We start from the raw sequence: 21,661 nt of genomic DNA, 5'->3' as shown, positions 1-21,661 counted from the left end.
AGAAGACGCAGGCAATGCAGAGCCATTCTCCAGGGAATCTAACTTACCAGCCATTGCTAAAACCCCCACTGCCACCAACATGGAGGGAAAATATGTGTTTACATCATCTTCCTGAAAAAAAGGAAATGGAGTGTTTCAATTATGAGAGAAAGGTTAAACAATAACAGAGAGAATCTTGGGAGTGAGACTTCATAAAGGCCCTTTAATTTCATTTGGGAGTGGAAACCATGACAACCACATGCACCACCCAAACGATCCCAAACAACAAATGCTACTTTTCATAACTCAGTCCATGTGACATTATAAACGCAGATAAACAAGTACACAGACATACACACAGAACCACATAACCGTGCTCAAATTCAACCAAGACCGAGAGGACACTGTCACATAAACTAAACACGACAAAGTGCATGTTTGTTCCCATTATCGAGCTCACAAATGAAATATGTGTTTAACTAAACGTTAAGCTCCCGTTGTTTAGTTAAGAATAGGAAGGAAGACCCTCAGGAAGGAGGTTTAAATTATCGTGGTTAGCTTGAGTAGGACTACATTCCCGACGCTGGCCTGCAGTTAAGATGCTTCTGTGGGGGTAAGCGTCCACCTGGTCTGGAGGATGTCGAAGAAGGGGAATTGTGCATTGAGATATTTTGCTATTAGGATGCCTGAGCTGGTTGTTTAGGGGCATTGTGACAGTTCAGCTGGGGGATGGGGATGGGGGTGGTGTATTCTGGGAACACTGAGTCTCTACAGAGGAAAGTATTCGAATGGCCAGGAGCTCTTGGCTGGCTGTTCATGGTTCCTGCAGTCCTGGTCTCTGTCAGAAAGAACACCACAGCACTGCTGAAGAAATAAACACCTCCCTTTGCCTTCCCCTTGCACTGAAGCGTTCACGAGCTCATCTCTCCCTGTGCTTCACTCACATGCAGTGCAGTTCGTTATGGCTGGACAGCTCACAGACTCTCGCTGCAGATGTGTGCCAACATCCATCCACCCGTCATATCGAGGGCTCTCAAGGGAGCACACCTACGTTTGGCGGCTTCTAGCGAGTATGCCTGCGTTTCATTTATCTACAAAGTCATGTTTCTAATTCCCAAGCACTCCCCAGCTTGTAAATCAGACATCTCAACAGAGAAGTTGCCAACAGCACTCATCAATGGCGACAAAAGAAATCTGGATGACGTTTTTTTTGGTTAAAGCAAATGGCTTTCAGGTTTGTGTAACTGATACACTAAATCACGTTAAGCTGTTTTGCTCAGAGTTATAAATCAATGATGACTCATCAGAGGCCACACTCTGGATGCTGATTCCATCCTTCCACATGTTGGCGTTGCAGATAAATAAGCTTCTAATTGTATCCATGGGTCACATGATCTTAATCTATACTGAAATAAAATATTGTGATTCTGACACTATGTTTGTACTTGCTAAAGCTCAGACTCTTACAGAGTAATGGCTCCCTGTCTATTAAGAAGAGTATAAAGTAGTTTTGGTTGAAGGGAAATTAGTTTTCTAAATCAGTCGGTAGATGTTTCTTTCTTGAATAGCTTAGGAGGTAACAAACAGAATTGGGGGCTTGAATCCAATCTGTGCTATTACTGTATGTTTGGAGTGTGTGAGTTATCTGTATGTCAGGTTTCCTCTGGCTACTCCAGTTTTCCCCTGCAGTCCAACGACATGTTAAGCTAATTGCCATCAGTAGATTGCCTATCGTGTGTGTGACTGTGTGGGTGTATGTATGTGCCCTGAGACGGATCCTGTCAAGAGTAAACCCAGCCTTTGCTTCCTGGTCTAAGTTCCAGGCTAATGGATATTTCATTCTCCTCTGGTAATACTAGAGGCCACGCTGAGTTAACAACATAGTGCCAACAGAGTAAATGGAACTTTATTGATTAACTTTATCTTAATGGCTCAAACAAATATAAACCTGTTACTCGGGACAGCAGAAGACATTAAATCCATCCTAACTCTCATATCAAGTGGCGTTTTAGGGTTATCTCAGTGCTATTCAAAGCTGACCTTCTACCGTTTCAGTGTGTTAAATATGGATACAGATACTCATTTAAACCATTAGAAAAACTGATAAGTTTGAATTGGTGTCATGGACCCTCAATATTACTTAATTCTAAAAATCGATATTACAGAATTAAAGGATTGCCTAGTAGCAAAGTGTATTTGGTCAAATGCACATATTACATTGTAGTATTTAAAAGCTAATTAAAAGCATACAGTGCACTGCAGTTTCCTTGCCCAGTAAAATCCGAATAATCACACGACGAAACTATGTTAGATAAAGCGTTAACAAGCCCTGGTTCCCATAGATGCTCTGGCATCCTGCCGGAGTGGCTGGCGGTCACGTGACCGAGGAGCGCGCTGGGTGTCAGCGAAAGCTGCGGGTTCCAGTGCGTTTATAGTGCCGTGTCAGTAGCCCTTTCGGGCTGGCGGATAAAGACATGAATATGAGGAAGGGAAATGAGCATAAAGATCGCCCAAGGACTGCATTTCTTATCCTCTGTGTTTCAGCCGTGGACTCTCTGCACAAGTCATCCTCATTTTAAATCCCTTCATTGCAGGAGCCTCCCGATTACGCCTGCTTAAGAAATCTGCTGCCGTTCACCTGCCAAAAAAAGTCAGGTTAACACCGGTGAGTTTTTTTCTGTTCCGCTTTATTGCTTCACACATATTACAGGGGGGAAAATCAGAACTGGGGACTTTATTTCAAATACTGCGCTATATTTAAAAAGCTAGTTAGTGCTTAACGGTTTGAAGACACCATCTTAGGGTTTTCTGGTAAGTGAACCCCACTAATAATCAGAAATGCATTAGATTTATGGCCGTAATTGCACTATTGTAATTGACTGTTGATTGCAGATGATCGAATTACTTCGTTGCATGGTAAACTTTTTCCTTTAATAAAGAATTTCCACACACATGCAGAATCAATCTAAATGAATCGAATACAGTTGGCTGTTTGATCGTATTTTAATTATAAATTTGGTTAGTCATATATTCCATATACTTTCCAAGCTTTTAAGGACTGAACAGAAGCAACTTGGCTAATCTTGTTCTCACAATAAAAGATCGCTTTGTTCTAACAAAAATTAATCCTCCAGAGTCCTTTTCGTGAACTGCGGTAGTTTTCCCGTCCCTTAACAATTTTTCGTTCTGATTTTTGGCGTCACATAAAATTCAACCTTAACCGGTGCTGTTCGTCATGTGCTTTACAGCGTTATTAAACATTTGAACTCTGAAAATCTGCAAATTAATATTTAAAATTACAATAGAGATGCTAATTAATCATAAGTAATCTAATTTCTTGCACGACACCCGAAAGAAGATTATAATAATAAAACCGTATTATTTTGCTGTAGATCGTAACAAAAAATAACAGATATAGCATCGATATATTAAATGTCAGATAGTTGTGTTACGTACTGGGTTACATTCATTCCATTAAATCCATTCCTGTAGGATGTAATTGCTTCGGCGTGTAGGCGTACGGCGCAGATTCTTCAGAGTTTGGAAAATGTCGTACTGAAGAATGGGGCCCTTTAACCACAATATCAGGGGTCCAAAATCACATTGGCCATAGGAGAGACGTATTCCAGTTTCTAAATACAGCAACCCTTAGAAATGACAGCTTCAAAGTTATAAACAGTGTAATATTTTATGGAAAGCAGGGGCGTCAGATGCATTTTGAATGTGTGGGGGGGGGGGGGGACATACTGGCGGGGAACCCCCCCCCCCCCCCCCAGAATATTTTCTCGAAAGCCGATAAATTAGTTGTTCCCTTCGGTAATGCCATCGATAATAATTATTAAAGAAAACTGCGCAGTCGCTCCGCCTGGGTCACGTGTGTGGAGTTTGCATGTTCTCCCCATGTCATCGTGGGGTTTCCTCCGGGTACTCCGGTTTCCCCCCACAGTCCAAAGACATGCTGAGGCTTATTGGAGTTGCTAATTTGCCTGTAGGAGTGCATGTGAGAGTGAATGGTGTGTGAGTGTGCCCTGCGATGGGCTGGCCCCCCATCCTGGGTTGTTCTCTGCCTCGTGCCCATTGCTTCCGGGATAGGCTCCGGACCCCCCGCGACCCAGTAGGATAAGCGGTTTGGAAAATCGATGGATGGATGGAACTGCGCAGTCGTGTTGGTCTTAAACCGCCAAGACGTTTTTTCCCTTCTCTCCTACTCATCATATTAGCTCCCCCTCACGATGTATAACTTTAAATGGTCTTGTCTCGTCCTGTTGCGGTTATTCTTTTTTGTGTTGTGCTTCAGATATGCGTGTAATGCTGGTAGGACCGATCACTCCTGTAGTGAACTGGCTGGCAGGCATTACCGTCGGCGCCCCCCCCCCCCCCCAGAATCTGGCGCCCTAGGCGGCCGCCTATGTCACCAACTTCTGGGGGGGGGGGGGGGGGGGCGCCAACTTGCCAGCCAATTTACTTGGCCTCAGACAGGATGTGCCCGCAGTAATGCTAGCCTAGGGAGTCACATCGGCTAGGATCCGCACTGAATGCTGGCTCTGCTTAGAAAGACAACTTAAATCTTTAAGTATAACTTTGTGTAGATTTACATCCAAACAGGTTACTTATCTTGAGCCATTCAGACCAATTATTTGCTCTAAGGTACAACAGTAGGACCCTCCAGGACCAGTGAAATATGAAATGCCCCCCCCCCCCACCAAATTATCCAAACAGGGAGGATACCTTTTTATCCAAAAAAGGTAGCTGAGCCACAATACTACAAAATGTAAAACACAGGACGAATCGCTAAATGGTTTTAGAAAAACTGTTTTAAGGGAGGCTGAAACCTCACTAAATAGGGTCTAGAACCACCTATGAGCATAACCATTATGTAACCCAGGCACTCAGTTGGGGGGGGGATCAATAGCCTTTATCTTTGCAGAGAAAGAGTTTCTGCTTGAAACGGCACCTTCATATCTCAGCAGGAAGTCAGTGGTTAGGAATAAACTCATCAGAAAAAATATCCCCACCTGCTACAATCAGAGGATGCATCCACTCATCTCTCCTTGTACCCTGTGACCTCCAGGTGCTTCCTTATGGCTCTGCCAGCTGCCTTCCTGCCTCCGTTCCTCCTGCTGCTCTGCAGTAACGTGGGCGCCGGCATCCACAGCGCCTCCTGGAGGCTGCAGTGGCCGCTACAGCGAATGCCGGTGGTTGTGCCCCAACAAACGGCGGAGATGCCCACCCCACACTTCCTGTCCCAGACTCACTTGGAGGTGATGTCCCAGTGCGGACTTGAGTGCCACAAAGAAGCCCCGCCCCCTAGCTACTGGGACCTGCGGGACTTCCTCTCCTACGAGACGCTGCACTCCAACGGCAGTCTCACAGAGACAAGCGTGGGCATCTATGGCTTTAACCTGGCCAGCCTGCAGGCGCCTGCAGCTCGAACCCGAGTGAGGCGCCAGGTCTACGGCCACGACAGCCGCTTCAGCATCATCGGGCGCGACTTCCTGTCCAACTACCCATTTTCCACAGCCGTGAAGACATCCACCGGGTGCTCTGGGGTGCTGGTAGGAGAGCGCCACGTCCTCACAGCGGCACACTGCGTGCACGACGGCAAGAACTATGTCAAGGGAGCCCAGCGGCTGCGGGTGGGTTTCCTGAAGCCGCAGCAACGCAACCCTGCACCCTCCAACAGCAGCAGCGCCCCCGACAGGATGAAATTCCAGTGGATCCGCGCCAAACGCACCCATGTGCCCAAGGGCTGGATTAAGGGCAGCGCCAACGATGTGGGCATGGATTACGACTACGCACTGCTGGAGCTGAAGAAGCCACATCGCCGGCGCCACATGAAGCTGGGGGTTAGCCCCCCCGCCAGGCAGCTGCCCGGCCACCGTGTGCAGTTCTCCGGCTTCGATAACGACCGGCCGGGTCAGCTGGTGTACCGCTTCTGTGACGCGCGCGACGAGACCTACGACCTACTGTACCAGCGATGTGATGCCCAGCCAGGCGCCAGCGGCTCGGGAGTCTATGTCCGCATGTGGAACCGGAATCTCCGACGCTGGGAGCGCAAGGTCATCGCCGTCTTCTCCGGCCACCAGTGGGTGGACCGCGAGGGTGCCCCCCAGGAGTTCAATGTGGCAGTGCGGATCACACCCCTAAAGTATGCCCAGATCTGCTATTGGATCAAAGGCAACTATGTGGACTGTAGGCAGGGGTAAAAAAAAAATGCTGAACACTCCCCCCCCCTCCCACCCATGTACCAAGGAGCAATATCAAATTCTGCCATTTTTCTACGTCTAAAACTGTGCCCAGAATATATATTTAATGCCACATAGTGTGTGTCAGCATTTCATAGAAGCATTCACTCTCACAGGAAAAATTTTGAGGGGCAAAAACTTTCAAAACCGTGAAAAGCAAAATATTTCACAACAAAGTTGAGCAAAGAATCCAAAGCAGCAAAATTTCCATGGCACCAGTGAGACCATGCTTGACCTGCATAAAACACCATGCACACACAGTCACACAAACCACACTCTCTGTAACTGGGAGAATATTACGCTACATATCCCAGAGAGCTCTTATACACTGGACAGTGGTTTTTGTGGGTTTTCCTTCGCCTTACCTAAAAATGAACACTGGATAGCTGGGAGCCTCCTCAATATCCGCTACTGGTTACACGTGTCATTGTCTAATGGCTGTGATCGGCTTTCACAGCACAGCCACGGCATTCAGTGACAGAGAGCAGCCAGTTGCTACCAGAAAACATAACTTAAACTTAATGACATCCGCTTTTAATAGTCTTTAAACACTCTCACAGGAGCAACTACCATTTATACTTAACCAAAAGTGCCATTACTTGCTTTAAATGGTAAATATATATGCAAACAAATAAGAATGTACCGATGTAACTTGCTGCCTTACATTTGTAAAAGTGAAGATTGGAACCTAGGAAACAGCGCCCTCTGCTGGATTCAATACGGAAGAAGGCAGGGCATGTTTTATGTATATTTAAAAACCCAAGAAAAAAATGCAAGCTGTTCTTAGTAATCATGTTCTTACAAATTGCACTATTCTACGCTTTGTCATTTTGTTTGTTTTACTAACAGATATGAAACCGATGAACTGTCTGATGGGGGGTTTTGGCAAGCTACAGCATTACTGGTGCACAATTAAAAGGTTTTATATTTGGGCACTTTCTTGTTTTATTCCGATTTTCCAGTTTTTAAAGATCATTTTGGGCGTTTCTTTTCTTGTGGAAACACAGACGGTTAGCGAGAAGTCAGAAGATCGCAGCTGGCTAGCTGGTCAGAACATGTTGCTTAAGCATCTCATATAACGCTTATTTGGTTTAAGTTTAATAGTGTAATGACTATTTGTGGCCAGCAGGGGGGCTTTGTGGTTTCAGCAGTGGCAAACGCAGCTGCCGCCTACATGAACATGCAGTAACCAAAAAGAGCATGATAGAGGCAGTGATATATGTATATAGGATTGACACAGAGAGATAGTTTTGGTTTTTATTATGGTCATTGGCATGATAAAAAAAAAGATAGTCAAAATACCAAGTGGTGACCCCTGCCCACCTAACAACACCCGAGGTAAAACACAAGGACAAGCCCCAGGATGGCGTCCCTGCAGCTCCTGACCACCCAGCCATGTCATCTGCAGGTTGGCACTCAGAGTCCTGGGCTCTGTGCCACAGGAAACCCTGTCACAGCAGCTTGGCTCTGGGGGCGAATCCCATGGTCCGGTTTCCTCCCAAACACGGCGTCCGCAGGTGTGTCCAGGCAACTCACAGCTGTGATTCGGCAAAGATTGAATCCGACTTGCCACAGTCTCTTCCAGGATTGGCTCCCTCTGTCACCAGCTCCCCTCCCAATGGCTGTCAGGATAAACCCCAGGGAGGTACCATCACGGAATGACTGGGCCACACAGCCAATATGGACTGTGCTAAAAGGGATACTTCCTTACAGTATACAAAATATAGAACTAATTCTTTCTTAAATAGATAAAAAGCTGAAAAATAGAATAGTATCAAAATGTACAAGTTCACAGCGAGTTTGCGCCACATCACGGTCCTGGCGGTCACTGGGACTTGCAGGCTATGCCGGCGCCGTTGGGGGTGAAGCAGTAGGCCTTTCCCAGCACGATGCGATCACGCAGCAGTTTGAAAAGCATGTAGTAGTTGCAGGACAGCATGAGGCCCAGCGACAGCGTGTGGTTCCAGCACTCGGAGCGCAGCAGTGAGTAGAACTGGTAGAGAACCACACTGGACACGATGCCGATGAGCAAGTTCAGCACCCGCAGCGGCTTGTGGAACAAAAACTGAGGGGGGAGGGGGAGGAATTCATAAGGAAAAGGAGAAAAAAAAAAGAATTACTAGGGCAACCTAATATGAAGCACAGGTATGACCTTGGAAGGAAGTAAATAGGACCCAAAGTAGTCTGTCGCGGATGGGACAGTGACCCCTTGAATGGTACGAATTGCTTTCGTTCCCACGCGAGCAGTGGTATGCAAGGCCACACAAAGATGCCACACATCTGGGGATTATGGGAAATCTCTCTCCACTGTGGGAGTTTTTTTTTTTATCCTAGTAAATGCTGCCTGAAGTGTCTCATCAGAACCATGAGGCTCACAGGCATCTCCAGGGACACCTAAAAAGGGACTAAGAGAGGGAGGGATGGGGTGACTCACATAAAACCGGGCGTGAGACACGTCCGAGGGAAGCGCAACATTGTAGGGCCCCATGGCCTTGTAGAGGGACCGGCTATGTCGCACCAGGACCCCCTGGGGCCAGATAGTGGCTTCCGACCACCTGCACGGAACACAAAAAACAAGATCATTAAAACCACACACCCGTATTTGGGTAGAGACATGGCTCCCACCTAGCTGGATCATCTGTCATGCAACGTGTACACATTTAACATTGAAGGGCTGAAGAAAATGTTGACATAAAGAAGCTTATAAGCTTATCATAAGCATCACTAGCTAACCACCCAGCACTACATAATGTGCCACAGATAAAGAGATGAAACCAGAAAGAAAGAAACTGGAATGTGTTTATCTGAACAGCTAAGGACAGAACGGTATGGCATGAGGCCCCAACTTACGGGTGCTGGGGCGCGTTGCCATAGGAACCGTGCTCCAGCTTCTGCCATCTGCCCAGGTGGGCAGACGAGCGGTGGAGCAGGTCACAGTAGCTAGGGGGCAGCATCTGGCTGGTGAGCATCACGAAGGCATTGAGCCACACCATGGCCAGGTGCTCGCAGGACCAGCGCATGTCGTAATACTGCGTGCTCTGGAAGGATGGGAGAGGCCAGGTTACCTAGATGCTACAGCGGGGGGAACGTAGCCGTACCTGCTGACACGAGGATGCGCAACTGCCTGCTAACTAACGGACTGAGATGCATCAACATTCTGGAACGATGATGGTTTTTTCCATTCATTCTTCCATCCATCCATCCATCCATCCATCCTCTACACCACCTATCCCATCAGTAGAGGAAAACAATTAATAAATTAATTGGCCCCCCAACCAAAGTGGAAGCCCACTCTCCTTTCAGTCTGAAGAATAACTAAATGTATGAGATGCTTTTTACCAAATGCATTTTATCAAAAGCAGCCGTTTCCGCCCATTTTCAGTGGATACCTTTTAGTTCACCTACAGGTTCTGATTTCAAGAAAGTTGCATAACCATAACCATAACTTGCATAACCAAAACCATAAATTTACTCCAGTAGAGTAAATACCAATAGCTGCAGCTCATGGGTTAACAGTTCATGCCCTTAACCACTATCCAGCTAGCTAATATTAGTATTATTATCATTAGTATTAGTATTATCATCAGACCTGGTTTGCAGGCACTATCAAACACAAACAGGTTTAACCCTGTTCTGGTTGGTTACTTTTTTGGGTCCTATGGGCTTAAACCAATCACAAGTTGGGAGGATGCTGCGATCCCACCCATCATGGGTTTCGAGGTCCTGCACCTCCTCCCATCAGTAACCAGATTTTCCTGGTAATTAAAGGCTGAGATGAGGTGGTGGTTAAGGGCGGAGCCTAAACTCACCTTAACGAAGCAGAGCGGCAGGAAGGCCACATAGTAGGCGCTGAACAGCGAGTTAAAGAGCACCTCCTTGATGCGACGGTTGAAGTCAGCCTTGAGGGCCTCCACCTCCCCGCGGATGAGCTCGGGCGACGGCGGGCAGGTGTGGGCGGGCATGGGGGCGGGGCCTGACAGCTGGTCCCACAGGTTTTCCCGTAGGAGCTTCAGAAAGTCCAGGGGCCGCCTCACCAAGCCGTCCGCCTCCCGGTCCAGGCAGCCGAGGTTAGCGGCGACGGACCCCCCGTGGCCTTCGCGGTAGAAACAGCAGAGCGGAATGTACACTGCCAACCTGCAGGGGGGGAGGGGAGATACAAAATGACTGATATATGGCCTGTTCAGAGGTTTCAAGCGGGTTTCGCTTTCAAAAGAAAACGTCAGACGTGAGAATTTCAATTTTCTGGAAAATTCCAGCTCCTCAAACACAATACAACACAACACAACACACTCACGTGTGTCATACAGCACAATCACATCCTAGGTTTTAGGCACCTGGGCTTTTACCAGCAGTCTAGTTCATCTCATGAAAATCACAGATGTGTTTGCATCCAATGTGTAACAATGTTTTAGCATCCATAAGAATAGTACAATAGTTCTTGGATCAACAGTACAATGATTATTCACAGCAGTGATTGACATCTGAGGTTGTGTGAGGTTCGTGGCAGATAGGTGTGTACATGGGTTGAGCTTTCTGACTCACGGGTAGCCCAGGAATAGCAAGCTGAGCACTGAGTGATTCCTGAAGAGGCTGGCCAGCGTCAGGCAGAGTCCCCAGGAACATGCCGCCAATAAGACAAGACGTGACGACACTAGAAGTGCGTACTTGAGCTGGGAGCTGCAGTTTGCCCAGGGAGTCTCCTGGATGAAGAGCGTCCATTAAACACAGAGACACCAAACCATTACAACCCACCTGCCAGCACGCCACTAACAAGCAGAGAACAAGCGAGATTGGCAGCCTGCGTGCTGCAGAGAACGATACATCACTAAAAGTAATTCCAAGGTGAAAAGTGTGTTATATCTGTTAGCATGATGCTAACACCAAGAGACCAGCATGTGGCTGATGTCCGCACAGGGATGCAAGAGAATCGAGCCACCGGCTCTGCCAGCAGGTACCTCGGAGACGGCAGTCCATACTAGCCTCCTGGCTAGCATAATGCTAATGAAGACAGCCAGGTCGCAGTCCATCAGATCGAAGTTCTGAAGGTACGGACAAAAGGAAACCAATGGTGAATACAAGTAGGATTGCAGACAAAGCACACCGGTAACACTTAAGATAAACATACGAGACATCTTACTCTGGAAGTTAATGGTTAACAGCTAACAGCTACTAACATCCAGCGGCCTGGATGAGAAAAGCGGACGGCCGTGAGGTACCAGTGAGGTAGAGGCAGCGTGGTTGCTGTAGGGATACCACCAGACCGTCCTGTAGATGTTGATGTACTGTACAAACAATGCCAGCAGCAGGTAGACAAAGAGCAGGAGCTCAAACACCAGGCGGTTCTCCAGTGGGAGGTCGGGGATATGAGAGTGGCGCACGGGCTCCGGGGCAATGAGGGCCGTCAAGGGGGCCGGAGGGAGACCCACGGAGTTACTGCCCCTGTGGGGGAAACAGGGGGGCATTTCTGCATTTGTACAGCCCCACCGCTAACACAGAAGACTGCAACGAGCAACCTTACTCATTAATTCATCGGTAGTACGTCTACATTTGTCGATGGCCCAGGCCAGGTGTCAAGCCCAAGCACGCATCCCGTGTCGGGGGGAGAAGAAAACGCACCCAGGCGTGGGTATCCGGTAGCTATACCTGGGTTACTGCGTTCAGGACGACACCCACCACACTACGTAGCAGACTGGGAACACGACTGCCCGTCAGTATCACCAATACACTTTGTAGTTACTATCTGTGGTATCACTTAATCCTATTTATCAGTACGCTGACGTAACTGCGGCATCCGCACCGTCCCTTTAAGAGCTGCTCACCTGCACCGGAGCCCTGCCCCGTTGCTGCAGCCGGACCCGACCAGCGTCTGCAGCGACGGCACCGTCAAGCGGCTCAGCTGCTGCCTAGTCGGACCCCTCCGACCCCCGGGCATGTCCGGCGACCCCGGTGAGCCCGGCTGCTCCCCGCAGCGACCTCAGAGTCAAGCAGAGAACAGGCCAACACCTGAAACCGCACAACATGTCGGATGGTTGTTAGAGATATACAGTCATTTTGGTGCATCAGTGAGAAAAGTAATAAATCATGCACCATATCCCTAACTGATACTCCGTCAATAAGCGAAAGCAGCATGACCAGAGATGGGACAGCACAACCCATCAGCTTACAGCCTCAACTCCACTCCTGACCAAAACACACACACAGCGCAGACAAGACCTGCAGATATTAAGCTGCATTTTACCAGAGAGAGAAAAGAAGCTGCGTGCCAGAAAATACCAAATAAAACCATGGCGTCCCTTGCAATGTTTTTACTGCCAGCTGAGAAAGACAGAGCTTTAATACATCTCCTGTCTTAAACTCCTCCCTGCAGCAGTGGGGTCACACTTGGCAAAGGTACAGCGGCTGCAAAACATCGAAGCTGAACACAAATTTATTATGATGACACTCACTGAGTCCTATGACAACCTAGAACAAAGTGTGGCGGAGAAATTATACGCACAGAAGACTCGAGATCATGTCTCCCATTTTCAGTCCAGTCTCAAGAGAGCAGAACACCGAATATGAACAGAAACATGCAAATCAAGCTTATTTCGTTGTCGAGTATATTACACATGGTATATTACACAGGTGTAACACGTGACTGAAGCACTTAAGCCAAAAATATGAAAGGATGTTTTGTTCTTTAATCCCTTTCTTTTAAAAAACTTTCCCCTCCAGGATGGAAAAAACAGGAACAGACTTAATAAAATAGGGAAATGAACTAAAGTCTGTTAAAGAAAACCAGAAACGTGATGAAAGAAAAACGAAGTAATCGAAATTTTAAAGATTAAGATTTTAATCTAGGTTGATAACTGATCATCTGAGCCTTGTCAAAATACAATCTGTCCTGTTTTCCGTATGATGCAATATTAAAGACTCAATATAGATGCGCAAAAACGTATTTACTTTAAACTGAAACAATATAAAATTATTACTACTAGCTTGGTATTTTTCTCTTTTAAAAAGTACCACACAATGCTGAAAAAGAAGAAAATGCATCATATGCCGTTAAACTATATGACTGGATGGCAGTAGTGTTGTGTATGGACACGTGTGCGCTGTTTGGTAACCTCAGGGGAAGCGCCCGGGGTGATACTCAATGGCTTCTCAAAAGCAGGTAGAGAAGAAGAGTCTTTCCTTTTTAGTAAAGGTAGCAAAACACTCGTGAAAAACATTGCATCAGTAGAAGCAAAGGACAGTTCAAAATTTTCCCGATTATATATAGCCATCTATACAGCTTGTACATTTTAAAATCGTAATGTTATGCTACATGATTCATTTTTGCATAGCAGATTACTAGGAGTTTAAGGTTTTCACTTAGACAGCGACGTCAACCGAATGATCATGCAGCGATCGCCACTGTTTTGGTGATTAATGGAAGGAGTAGCCAGATCCAGAAAAGGTGCAAGAAAGTCCAAGACAATACGCCTTGCAAATTAGTGAAAGTACAAGCAATGCGGCAATTGCATCAAACTACGCTTCGAAAAGATAACTCTTTTAATTGATAAGTCAATTTTAGGCATTCAGCGTGACCCCGTCCACATCGGCCATGTGCAGAGAAAAGAGCAAAACTCACATAAATGCAGGACGGCTGCTGTCGGTCCGGAGGCATCGGTCAGACGTGCAACCGAGCTGTAGTCGTGTCCTAAGAGATCATCGCTTTCTCGTTTTGTGGAAGAAATCAAAATTATAAATATATAAATCCTCGGTTATCAGGAGTATTTCGGTACCAAGATTTGGCGATTGCACACGCACAACAATATGGGGTTGGATGGCATTAAATTTTCCTCGCAGAAATACTATCTTTCTTTCTTTTTTAAAAAGAGAGACAAACTTCTACCGCTCGAAACAAACCTGTCGCTTCTGCACGGCGACCAACGTGGCAAACGTGCGCCGTTTCTGTGACGCCATCAGTCTGCGGCGAGTTGCGCAACCGCAGTGATGCGCGCGCCGCTCGGAGCTATAGTTTGATTCAAATCTTATTAATAATCACATTCGTATTAAGCTGTACAAGAGTGTGGTAAAGGAGGGAATAAGTATGGGTCATCGCGATGACAATCCTGCACTGCTCTGGTGTGAACTGAGAAAATAAAGCAAGTGTTCCATATATTTTTAAATATAAAAACCATTTGTTATATTTGCTGCAATAAAGAAGCTGGAACCACATACACTTCCTTGTCGCGCGCCAGTCACACGTGATTGAATATGATACCACCACGTCCCCCGGAGGAGGAAATGTTTGCATTATTTTTGCAATCGCTCTCACCATCTATGGCTTCTTTTAACACACCATGGTTCTAATTACGCAGTTTCAGCGAGTAGCTATGTTACCGCATACCCCTCACTCCACAGGTGATACTTACGGTTTGTATGTGTGTGGATGAGCGAGTGAGAGAGAGAGAGAGAGAGATCCAGCTAAGGACTACACTAACACTTACGCAAATAAAAATTAAATGAAAAATTAAAAAGCCTACCATTTCTACAATTTTATTTTAAGTATATGAAATTATTCAGTATTTTCAAAGTAATACATGAAGGGAAAAGGTGTTAAAATAAATGCTTATATTTTATACAAATTATATATAAATTGTGTTACAGCATAATTTACAGATCCTTTGTGGCAGAGACAGACAGATGTAAAACATGCTTTACTACTAAATATCGAACTGTAGCAACACAGTGTGTGTATCTATTCATATAAATAAATCAATTTGAATCAGGAAGATGAGCCTGTTTGATGAGTACTGGATAAACATTAGTCTTTTTTTAGTTGGCTGTTCTTAATAAACCCCCCAACACACCCCAGTGAGTCATTACAAACCATGCAGATATTTACATTCATAGTACCTTATTCCTCATGAAAACATAACTTTCATATTTCTTTGTAACATAGAAAAGGAAATAAATGATTAACATTAAAAATATTAAAAACATCCCTTTTCCACTGATGGATGGATGTAATATTTCTATTCCTTTAAAGGGGGCGTTTTCTGGGCTGAATATATGCATCATGCCAGAGAACCAACCTCGGGCTCCTTCCTGACATCTCCGCTCCCCCCCCATTCCTTTCCGCACATGCCGCAAACACTCAGGGTGTGATGGAGACGTGACGCATTAGGCACACACGCTCAACGAGCTGCCAAACAGTGTCAGGCACGAGGCAGGTCATTTCACAGGCAGGCGAGGCGTCAGTGCTTGGGCACACGCAGTTTAAATATTTATTACCTAAGGCAATTAAGGTCCAGCTGCCATCCTCACGCTTTAAGGAAGATCTTGGTTTCCACACTTTAAGAAAAACATGAAGAACATAGTGGAAGGCAATAAATTCTCCCAGGCCTCCTTAAATCCTTGAGCTTCTCAAGTAAATAATAATAAAAAGAGTCCAATATTGAATGGATGATTTCTTCTGTCCATACAAAAATTAAAAATAAAAGTTTTTGCGTAATTCTTCCGACACTCCTTCTTCTTGTCTTTTCACATAATTACTACACGGTTAAACAAAGTAGGAGGGATGGAAAGGGTTGGGCGGTCATATCACGATGCTTTTGGCACTGCGCGAACTCTTCTCCTGCAAAAGAAGGAAGGTAGAGTTAGCTGGTGGAAGGACAGAGAGAAGAAGGCAGTGCTTACCCTCTGTTTACTGTATGTTCACCACATGAATGGGGTACATGGGGGGAGGGGCACCAGTGTGGACTGGGGGGGATAGCAATGGTAAAAGCTGTTGATCACCCTATAGCCACACCCGTAGGTAATACACTAATGTGTTTAGTGTGGTAACACTGAGTTACTGGGCGTGTGTGTGAGACTGAGGAAGGAAAAAAAAAAAACATCTTACGGAGCATCGCTCGTTGTTGCGGGCCGTTCCGTTAGACTTGCGTCCCTGAGCGATGTCTATGGAGGTATAGCTGGGGGGCTTCTCCGGCCAGGTCCCCCCCCCACGGCTGCGCGTGCCCCCCTTCCGGCTGCTGTAGTCCTCCTCGGAGGACCAGGAGCCCCTGCGCTGCTCTTCGGGCGAGTAGCTGCGGTCATGGCGGTGCTGCGTTCGCCGCATCTCGTCCATCAGGTCGTCACGGCTCCGAGAGCGCGACTGCCGGGACCGGGAGGTCCGACGCCGCTCTTCCACATCGGAGTCGTCGCTGTAGCTGCGTGGGGGCCCGCGGCGCGTGGGCGAGGCCTCCCGCCGGGACTGCGGGGGCAGGCTGTTGCGGTAATGGCTGCTGCGGTTGGTGCCCGTGGTGTTGCGGCTGCTCGGGCGGTAGCCGGAATGCCGGGATGCGGGCCTCTCTACGATGGGGGGCAGCTGGATGACTCTGCGTTCCATGCCCTGCATCCCCATCTCGTTTAGGGAGGACAGCATGCTGGGAGGCCCGGGCACGTACGGCACGGCCTGGCCCATGTGCTGGGCCGGGGGGGGCATCTGCTGGAGGGAGACGCGGGAGGGCTGCGACATTAGCGTGCTGTTCACGTCCATGTTGCGCACCTGGTTCTCCAAATAATCCAGGGTCTGGTTGGTGCCGCGCAGGCTCCCGTTGCTGTGGGCCGCGAGCAGGGCCCCTGGCGGTGGGGGCAGGGGCAGGGTGCCCATTTGGAGGCCCTGTTTCGAGGGATCTGTACAGAAGGGGGTGTTGTGTGAGCCGCTGCCAACATGGCATCTTCTCACGTCAGGAAAAAATTCGATACATTCACATAGAAATTTGCTTTTACATAGAAGTGCGTAGTTAATGGACATTAATTAAATAGAGCCATATGTGGATAAAACTACTGGTAGATGCAATTTATTTTGTGGAAAGTAGATCTTTAAACCTGCTACGATGCGTTTTACGCCTATGCCCTGCTTAGATGTATAGCAGTACAAAAAGTCTGTTTTAGGACTGGAATAGTTTTTCTTGTTTTTTAAAAAAATAAATTACAGAGGCATAATTCCTAATCACTGCCTCCCGTGCAGGTCTGACGGAAGGAAGAAGCAGCGTGGGCTGTTCTAGAAACCCTACCAGAGTAGAGCAGGGGATGCATATGCATGGACGAGGCGTGGGATATGGGGGCGTAGATGGGCTGCCCGTGGACCCAAGGAGCCATGGCTTTCTGGGCATCCTTCATCATTTTGTGCTGCATCACAGCTGGATGGAGGGAAGGAGGGAGACAGAGGGAGAGACAGAGTCCGGTGACAGGAGAGATGAGAGTCAGGGTGTGTGTGGTTAGCAGACACTATCACTCACAGCCTGTGAGTTAGCAACAGGTGAACCAATCAGTGGCCAGCAACACTTTCCAAGTGCAGGGTTTGAACCAATCAGTGGCTACCAGTGCATCATCATCAAGTCTGTCCACTGTGGGTTTATTTGTCTATGTGTACTTTGTGGCTCATTTACAGCAAATATGAATGAGGACGGTCTATGCACACATGTATTAATGCGTGTGTGTGTATGTTGATCCAGTGAGTAAATACCCTTTTCCGGGCAGCAGCAGGACTGAGGACAGCAGGGGCAGCGTACGTAGCAACAGCAATGCTGGGGGCAGCACTGACACCAGCAAATGCTGATCAGGATGATGAGGAGTAGCCCGCCCAGTATGATGAGTAGCACAACCAGCCACTCTGCGAAGGAGATGAGGGTCACATCAGATACAGGGCTTCTCCATAGGTTTCTCCTCAGTTACGGCAATAATCTAAGGGCCAAATTAAAGTGCCCTGCCATTCAGGTAGGTCAGAGGAGGAAAATCGTACAAGAGGATAATCTTGGCTACCAGCTGTCAAAGAACAGGAACTTGGAGGCAAAAACTCAGACACTAGGAGTCACTAGAGCTTAGAACTCATACCACACATATCAGCATCTCCACAGATTGAGGGAGGATCCTTAAAACAAGCTAAATTCAGCTTCATTATACAGGCACAGCTACTTACGAAGTACAATGAGACTAATCCTTCCATCCAGGCCTCCAATGGGGTCTCCCGGGGCAACAACGGAGCAGTAGTACATCCCATTATCCCACCACATGACTTCCGTGATGGCCAGATCTGCCTCTGCACGCACACACACACACAAACACACACACACGCAGAGAGATGAGAACAAGAAGATTCACATGTAGGGAAATCACTGCACTTGTCAAGATGATCACTTTGCAAATGAAGAAAAAAAATTCTGTACCAATCAATAAGCTGGATATTTTATTGGATTTAGGTTTTTCGGTGATCTGAAGGACTCTACCAAGCCAAAGGAAGTGCTGTTGCATACAATGTATCAAAATAAAAAAACACCAGAGGAGATTAAGCCACACTTACTGTTCTGGATTGTGATTTTCCTCTGCTGGTATTCCGTTCCCAGTATGGCCTCATTGGTGCCTCGCTTCTGGGCCACGGTGCGGATGGTACGCTGGCTGTCCGGGCAGTCGTCAGCTGGGTTCTGGCCAATGGACAGTGCCGCCTGGTACGCTGGTAAGAGAGGGATGTAGGCGGTACGGTCACTCGGGAAATCAGGGGAGAGCTTCCCATCATCACCTGAGCAGACGACCTGAAACCCTCCCGCTGGAGACCACCTGCTCACCTGCAGTGTAGTACTCCAGAACTGGGTCCTTGCAGAACGACTTATAAGTCCAGGAGACGATGACATCCTGTTGGTTGGCAGACGTGGTGTAGTCACAGCGAAGCACAACTGAGGCGAACAGGGTGGCAACACGGCGAGTCTCGGGGACCGACACCTGGACGGAGAGCACGTCTGCGGGACAAGAGACGATTCTCTGTCATTTCCAAACACTGAATCGACACACATTCACGTCTTTTTCCACTCGATCTTCGCAGAAAACATACTGTAAAGTCATCACTTCTTACGAAATACCACACAGTCAGGATTTGTTTTTGTATCAGATGACACTTTAAAAAAAAATGTGTAAAAAGGAAATTTACTTTCACGATGTTTAAAGTCACTCTACACTAGCCCAGGTAGTTTTATTTCTGTCAAAATAGAAAATATTTTGTTGTAATGTAAGGATCATTTTCACTTTGAGGTATTTTTGGAGGCCATTTCCTTATTAATAAAGTGAAATTTACAGGTACCTAGATTTGTCCAAATTTATAATACAAAACTAAAGCCCCCACCAACCTAAGTATGATCAATGTGGTATTTCCTTCACAACTATGGGCAGAATGTAAACACTAACTATACATTCTAGAACAAAACTGCCTAACAAAGTAAGCCAAGTAATACACATGCCTTCCAATGACTACGTCCACACCCTTGTACTTCCTTCAAAGAAAAAAAAAAATCACCCAACCTGCAGAACCGGTTGGTGATTCAAAGCAATGCTGTCAGACGCCCGTCACCATGTTTTGGTACCATGAGTGTGCCAAGGGAGGACAGCATCACCAGCCATGTCTCTACAGCTACGAAAACCTGGTAAACAAGCCCTCGTTTGAGTAAGACCTCCCCGGGGTTCATCCGAGTCTCTCAAGTTAGTGAGTAACCATAGCAGGAGCACCCAACACGTTCCAGTGAGACCCTGAGGTACAAAGGACAATTATGGGACCTGTTACCTGGGCGGTGTTTCCATAAAACCTGCAATATATTCGCCATAATAGCCTCTGTGATGCGTCAGATCTTCAAAACACAGACTGAATCATACAGCATCTTTGAAAGACTGTATTGTCTGTTAACTCTGCATCAGTACCAGTTATAGACTTTATTATGCAGTTGACGCAACTACTGTACTCTGTCAGCGGCTACAGCTAGCTAATATCATTAGAACAGCACAAATCTATAGACTGGCATTGCAATCACGAAAGAGAGAGTAACTGAATACAAAATACTGTGTTCATGTCAGTGGGAGAGAGAACCTGTTTTCCAGGCTGAAGGTTACAGATCATTGTCTGAAAAATCAATGAGGGCGACTTCTCTGAGCGCTGCTAATTCACAGTGTAACCACAAAAACCACCACGATTTTGACAGCATTAAAAACATGGCAGATTCTGCGATGCAACGCCTTAAAAACCGTCACAAAAAAAAAAATCGTCAAAGACTCCCTGTCGCCCGACCCCTCTGAAGTCATCGGGGAACAACCAGGCGGTCACGTGACCGCAACTCGGCAAGTTTCACTTGTAAATTATTAATTATTTCGGTATGTTATGTCCAAGATAAAAGGTAACTTAAATGGGAAAAAAGGCTAGACATTAAGACAACTTGCTTAGTCACATTTAAATAAGGAAATCCCACCTTACCTGATGGCCAGACAGCAAGCACCAGCGCAATAAGTATCAGTTTACCCATTATGTCTCCTTTCCAACAAGGAAAACTTCCAGACTTTTCAAATCCCACCTTTTCAAAACTGCAAAAACAAACAAAGGCGATAAAACATAGTTCGCGCGTGGATACTATTCCCAGTTCTGGTCTCAGCGACTATTCTACTCGCTTCTACGGGTTTAAACCTAGTATTTTTTAACCTGGGAATAGTACTCGAGCGCCTCCCCTTCCCCCCGCCGAGGAGCATCTTAAGCCCCACCCCGAAACAGGTGTATCAGATGACGCAGTAGCGCCTTCACGAAAGACTGGATTGCCCACCTGAATGCAAGTGCATAACCAAATCCAATGCACATACTGTTTTTGCATTGTATATAAAATCATTCCACGGTTCATCGACTTTTCCATTTGCAATATGAATACCTCAGGTATAATAGTACAGATCTTTGCTGTAATAATCGTGTTTGGTTGTTGTATTGGTGTCTGTCACTAGAGGGCAACAAACACCGAGGAGCCCGGCAATGTCCAACCAGCACAGTTCCAAATACACTTAAACACACGACCATATGCATTGTGTGAATTTAAAAGGGGGTTCAGACCTTTGTGTCGGCGGATGGTCACAAACAGTCAGGTAAAGTGCGACTTCCAGAGTTTCGATGGGTTGAAGTCAGGTTTGGTCTAGGGGGTTTTTTACGTTTGAATTTTCATCTCGGCTGATTGAACTGTTTGTTATCAGCCATAGATGTTTTGATTATAAACTACGTACTGTTCCTCTTAATGTTTTTTTTTTCACTACTGTACAGTAAATGGTCTTGCTTGTATTTGCACTCCCGACAGTGTTTACACGGCGATTGCCGATAAGACGGAGAATGAGCAGTGACCCGGGGCTGCTCGCCAGTTCAGCGAGTACTTTGTCCCACACGGGGAAGTCTGACTGGACCAGTAGTTATTAGAGGTCTGGCACAATTACGTCATACTGGCCCTCTCACTCTTAACATTTTCTGTATTTGTTCATGCACAAAAAGTGTGTCCTCTTTTGTTTGTCATTCCCTCATGTCCCTGATCCCTTTACAACACTCACATACTTCTCGCCACCTGCAAGTTTAGCTTTCTGATACTTTCCTGTCATTCTGGTCTGAGTCTGGGACGGAGGCCAAGCGCTATATCTCCATCCTC

General features: G+C 46.7%; 3 protein-coding genes across 4 annotated transcripts in view; 1 reads left to right on the top strand and 2 right to left on the bottom strand.

Moving 5' to 3' along the window:
* The window catches only part of LOC125750750 (serine protease 23-like), a 30,048-nt gene extending 22,889 nt beyond the window's left edge, over positions 1-7,159 (top strand). The window contains exons 2-3 of one of the 2 annotated variants that reach the window (XM_049028992.1): positions 2,574-2,644; positions 5,051-7,159. In XM_049028992.1, coding sequence (XP_048884949.1) covers positions 5,061-6,185 — 1,125 coding nt within the window. In that variant the 5' untranslated portion in view covers positions 2,574-2,644; positions 5,051-5,060 and the 3' untranslated portion in view covers positions 6,186-7,159. Of the gene's footprint in view, positions 1-2,345; positions 2,645-5,050 lie in introns of those variants that run through there. The other variant, XM_049028987.1, reaches the window with a different exon arrangement.
* On the bottom strand, positions 7,001-14,621 carry LOC125750746 (transmembrane protein 39A-like). The gene is made up of 9 exons (XM_049028973.1): positions 13,837-14,621; positions 12,044-12,227; positions 11,441-11,663; positions 11,180-11,263; positions 10,767-10,924; positions 10,034-10,358; positions 9,075-9,262; positions 8,659-8,779; positions 7,001-8,289 (listed from the first exon to the last, which is right to left on the bottom strand). The coding sequence occupies exons 2-9, from the start codon at positions 12,154-12,156 to the stop codon at positions 8,050-8,052; spliced, it is 1,452 nt and encodes a 483-aa protein (XP_048884930.1). The 5' UTR covers positions 12,157-12,227; positions 13,837-14,621; the 3' UTR covers positions 7,001-8,049.
* A 110-nt stretch (positions 14,622-14,731) lies between these two features.
* On the bottom strand, positions 14,732-20,707 carry LOC125750722 (immunoglobulin-like domain-containing receptor 1). The gene is made up of 8 exons (XM_049028942.1): positions 20,467-20,707; positions 18,800-18,970; positions 18,538-18,687; positions 18,157-18,276; positions 17,704-17,850; positions 17,252-17,377; positions 16,096-16,868; positions 14,732-15,828 (listed from the first exon to the last, which is right to left on the bottom strand). Exons 1-8 carry the CDS (start codon positions 20,513-20,515, stop codon positions 15,790-15,792), a joined length of 1,575 nt encoding a protein of 524 aa, XP_048884899.1. The 5' UTR covers positions 20,516-20,707; the 3' UTR covers positions 14,732-15,789.
* Positions 20,708-21,661: the final 954 nt, after the last annotated feature.

Source organism: Brienomyrus brachyistius, chromosome 1 (assembly GCF_023856365.1).
Source record: "Brienomyrus brachyistius isolate T26 chromosome 1, BBRACH_0.4, whole genome shotgun sequence".
NCBI classification, from domain to species: Eukaryota; Metazoa; Chordata; class Actinopteri; order Osteoglossiformes; family Mormyridae; genus Brienomyrus; species Brienomyrus brachyistius.
The sequence above is the reverse complement of the archived record's forward strand: the minus strand, read 5'-3'. Positions and strand labels throughout refer to the sequence as shown.

Excerpts from the sequence above, each read along its gene's own strand:
- LOC125750746 (XM_049028973.1), bottom strand. The coding sequence starts at position 12,156 with ATGCCCGGGGGTCGGAGGGGTCCGACTAGGCAGCAGCTGAGCCGCTTG. Across the intron at positions 11,264-11,440 it reads ACGCTGCCTCTACCTCACTG|AACTTCGATCTGATGGACTG; the intron begins GTACCTCACGGC and ends CCGTACCTTCAG. Across the intron at positions 8,780-9,074 it reads GGCAACGCGCCCCAGCACCC|GTGGTCGGAAGCCACTATCT; the intron begins GTAAGTTGGGGC and ends TGTTCCGTGCAG.
- LOC125750722 (XM_049028942.1), bottom strand. The coding sequence starts at position 20,515 with ATGGGTAAACTGATACTTATTGCGCTGGTGCTTGCTGTCTGGCCATCA. Across the intron at positions 18,277-18,537 it reads GAAAATCACAATCCAGAACA|AGGCAGATCTGGCCATCACG; the intron begins GTAAGTGTGGCT and ends GTGTGCGTGCAG. Across the intron at positions 16,869-17,251 it reads GCATCCCCTGCTCTACTCTG|ATCCCTCGAAACAGGGCCTC; the intron begins GTAGGGTTTCTA and ends CCTTCTGTACAG.